This window comes from Lactuca sativa, chromosome 4, assembly GCF_002870075.4.
Source record: "Lactuca sativa cultivar Salinas chromosome 4, Lsat_Salinas_v11, whole genome shotgun sequence".
Taxonomy (NCBI): domain Eukaryota; kingdom Viridiplantae; phylum Streptophyta; class Magnoliopsida; order Asterales; family Asteraceae; genus Lactuca; species Lactuca sativa.
In genome coordinates, this window is record NC_056626.2 from 202,772,414 (window position 1) to 202,775,712 (window position 3,299).

Sequence of the window (3,299 nt, forward strand, 5' to 3'; positions counted from 1 at the left end):
GTTAACTTACAATTGTGAAGCTTGAAAGGGGCGTTTTTCGATCGAAACCAGAGTTGTAGAGAGAGAGAGAGAGAGAGAGAGAGTAGAGAGAGAAAGATCTAAGGGTGTGAAAAAGGTTCAAATGGAGGCCACTCAACCCTTATATAGGGTTGAGTTTACGGCCAGGTGGGGATCCACCCAATCCCGACATTAGACGGAGTTTATGGTCGTACCCGATTAAATGGCCGTAACCCGACTTGGTCGTAAACTAGAAACTTTCCAAAGGAAATCGAGGGTGTTTCATGTGATTTTATTTCGTTCTGACACTTATGAAATCACAATAAACATCTTAATTGATTTGCCTAACCCAAAATTTAACGGAAAAATTCAATAAAAATAAATTTTATTAACGGAAATGGGTTACAGTTGACAGAATAAATTTCGGGTTGTCACAATTTGAATCATTAAGCCGTCCTCACGTCATGAGACCTCATTTCTTACATTGTGATACTCAAAAGGATGTGGTCAAATGTTCTACTATTACTCATGATGTGATCATCGTCACTCACATCATGAGTCCCTCCAAAAGATACAATATTCAAGAAAATTATGTACCTCAAAGATCTGGATGTTACAATTCTCCCCCACTTGAATCATACTTCGTCCTCGAGGTCCAATGTTATGAAGAACTTTTGGTAATGCTCATACATTTCTGATTCGGGTTCCCACATCCATTCGAAACCCTTCTGATACTAAGGCTTTTGTCCTCCCATCTAAAATCCCCACCGGTCTCTCAATGTAATTCAGGCGATCGTCAACGTGTACATCATCCAAAGGAATAACCGTTGAATCATAAACCACACACTTCTACAGCTGTGAAACATGGAAGGTGTTGTTGTGAATCTGAATGAGCTCCTCGAGAAAATCCAACATATATGCTACCTTGCCGACCTTGGCAATCACCCGAAAAGGCCCAATTTTCACCTCTTACTGAAGCGTATTACACCCTTCCAGGGTGATACCTTCAACAAAACCATGTCACCGACCTGTAACTCCAACTCAGATCGACGCTTGTCGACATAACTCTTCTGCCTACTATAAGCTGTCTGCGACCTCTGCCTAATCTGCTAAATGAGCTCCGACATCTGAAGGACTACTACAGTCATATCCGATACCCTATGACTAATCTCTCCACGATAGACTGGGGTATGACACTTCCTCCTAAAAAGAAGCTCGAAAAGCGGCGCACAGATACTGTAGTGATAAGTGTGATTGTAAGAAAACTCGGCTAAGGGAAGGTAGGAGTTCCAGCTCCCACCAAAATCTATGACGCATTCCCTCAGCATGTCCTTAAGTGTCTGAATGGTCCACTCACTCTAACCATTAGTCTTCGGATGACATACAGTGCTAGGATGTAACCTCGTACCCAGTTCTTCATGGAATTGATGAAGTGATAATCGAGTATAAGAATTAAATCAGAGTAGAATCAACACAATTGAACACAAGAAGTAAATAAAATCTGGTTTCAGCTTTTTTACTTCCAATGAACAAGAGTTACAAAATGATAATAAAAGAGAGAACTCACTCTATCACACCCTAAATCTTACCATCTACTCAATGTTCAACTCCTATTTATAGGAGACTGAACGTACAAAAAAAATACTAAAGCATAGACGTTAAGCTTCGAATACATGACACCTTAGTAAATAATCACATGTTTCTTGTCGATTTTTATAATATGGGTAAATATACTATGCATTTTAAATCCCTTGTTGCTTGTAATTTTCAAAATATCATTGAGCATTGGCAAGGAAAGATAGCATGCATGCAAATATTGATCAATCAGTTGGTTGTCTAGATGTGTTGGAATTTTTTGAATATTGCCCAACATATTACTACTTCATCATAAAGATTGATCAATCAACATTCATCCCTTCTCCTTCTTGTATTCAAAATTACTAACCGAACATAAAATTACAATAAATGACAATGTACATAATGCAATAAAAATCCTAAAATACAAAATCTTATTGCATACACAAATCAAAAGAGATTTTATAATACTTTCAATATCCAATTCGTGAGTTGTTGTGAAAACTATAGTAAAAGGCTATTTAGGACGTATATATTTGAGGGAAACTCTTATGTACATTGTTACACATCATTATAAGAAGCAAACAATAGAAAAGAAGACAAACTGTGGGCGTTAATTACTACAAGACAAATACCCTTGTGTAGACCAAAAAGGACATCTTCTCTTTGGCATTTCACGTTTTCTTTTATCTTATCATACGCCGGCCGTCGCACCCAAGAACAATTGTCATGGAAAGCATGATGAATTGCATCTACTGTTACTGATCCATAAATAAATAATGCTACATAATCTCAAAAACTCTTCTCAATTCTCATGATAATACAATGACACGTGTTGATGATATCTCTAATGCTACTGAAGATGGTAAGGTCCAAGTTCATAACGAATACCCAGAAACTAGCCAACAATCAACACAACCTCCATCATCGGAACAAATTTTTGTTCCGGAGCAACAAGAAGGTATTACAGTGCATGCGCAAGCTGCACCAGGCCTACCACAAATTGTTATACAACCACAGTTTTTTATACAACCACCAGTAGTATATGCTCCACAACCACAGCCACCGCCACAACCACCAGTAGTATATGCCCCACAACCACTGCCACCGCCACATCCACCAGTAGTATATGCCCCACAACCACCGCCACCACCACAACCAGTATATGCCCCACAACTACCATTGCCAAATCGGTTGGGTTGGACGACAGGTCTGTTTGAGTGTATGGATGATCCTGAAAATGGTATTTAATTTGCTCTTCGACTTGATCTACCTTGTTTATGTAATACACTTTGGTATATCGTGATGGTGTATTAAGGAAATGATCGTTTTTGTTTTGCTTTTTCAGCTATCATTACACTGTTTTGTCCATGTGTGACATTCGGACAACTTGCAGCAACCATCGACAATGGTGGAACGTGTAAGTACATGAAATAGCGATATTAGATACATTTACACTGTTTTCTAGAATATGAATATTTTTACTTTTTTTTACAGCTTGCGAAATGAGTGGGTTGATTTATACAGTAGTGGCGTTGGTTATTGGAATGCCATGTATGGTTTCATGCAATTATCGTACCAAACTAAGAGGCCGTTTCGGACTCATGGAAGAGCCTGCATCTGACTGCCTAACTCACTTGTGTTGCGAATGTTGTGCACTTTGTCAAGAATATAGGGAGCTCAATCATCGAGGTTTCAATCCTTCGGCTGGTAAGTCTATTGCATAA

General features: G+C 38.7%; 1 protein-coding gene across 1 annotated transcript; it reads left to right on the forward strand.

Annotated features, from left to right (window-relative positions):
* The first annotated feature begins 2,397 nt into the window (after nt 1-2,397).
* On the forward strand, nt 2,398-3,299 carry LOC111894876 (cell number regulator 1). The gene is made up of 3 exons (XM_023890965.2): nt 2,398-2,815; nt 2,921-2,992; nt 3,070-3,299. The coding sequence occupies exons 1-3, from the start codon at nt 2,398-2,400 to the stop codon at nt 3,297-3,299; spliced, it is 720 nt and encodes a 239-aa protein (XP_023746733.2).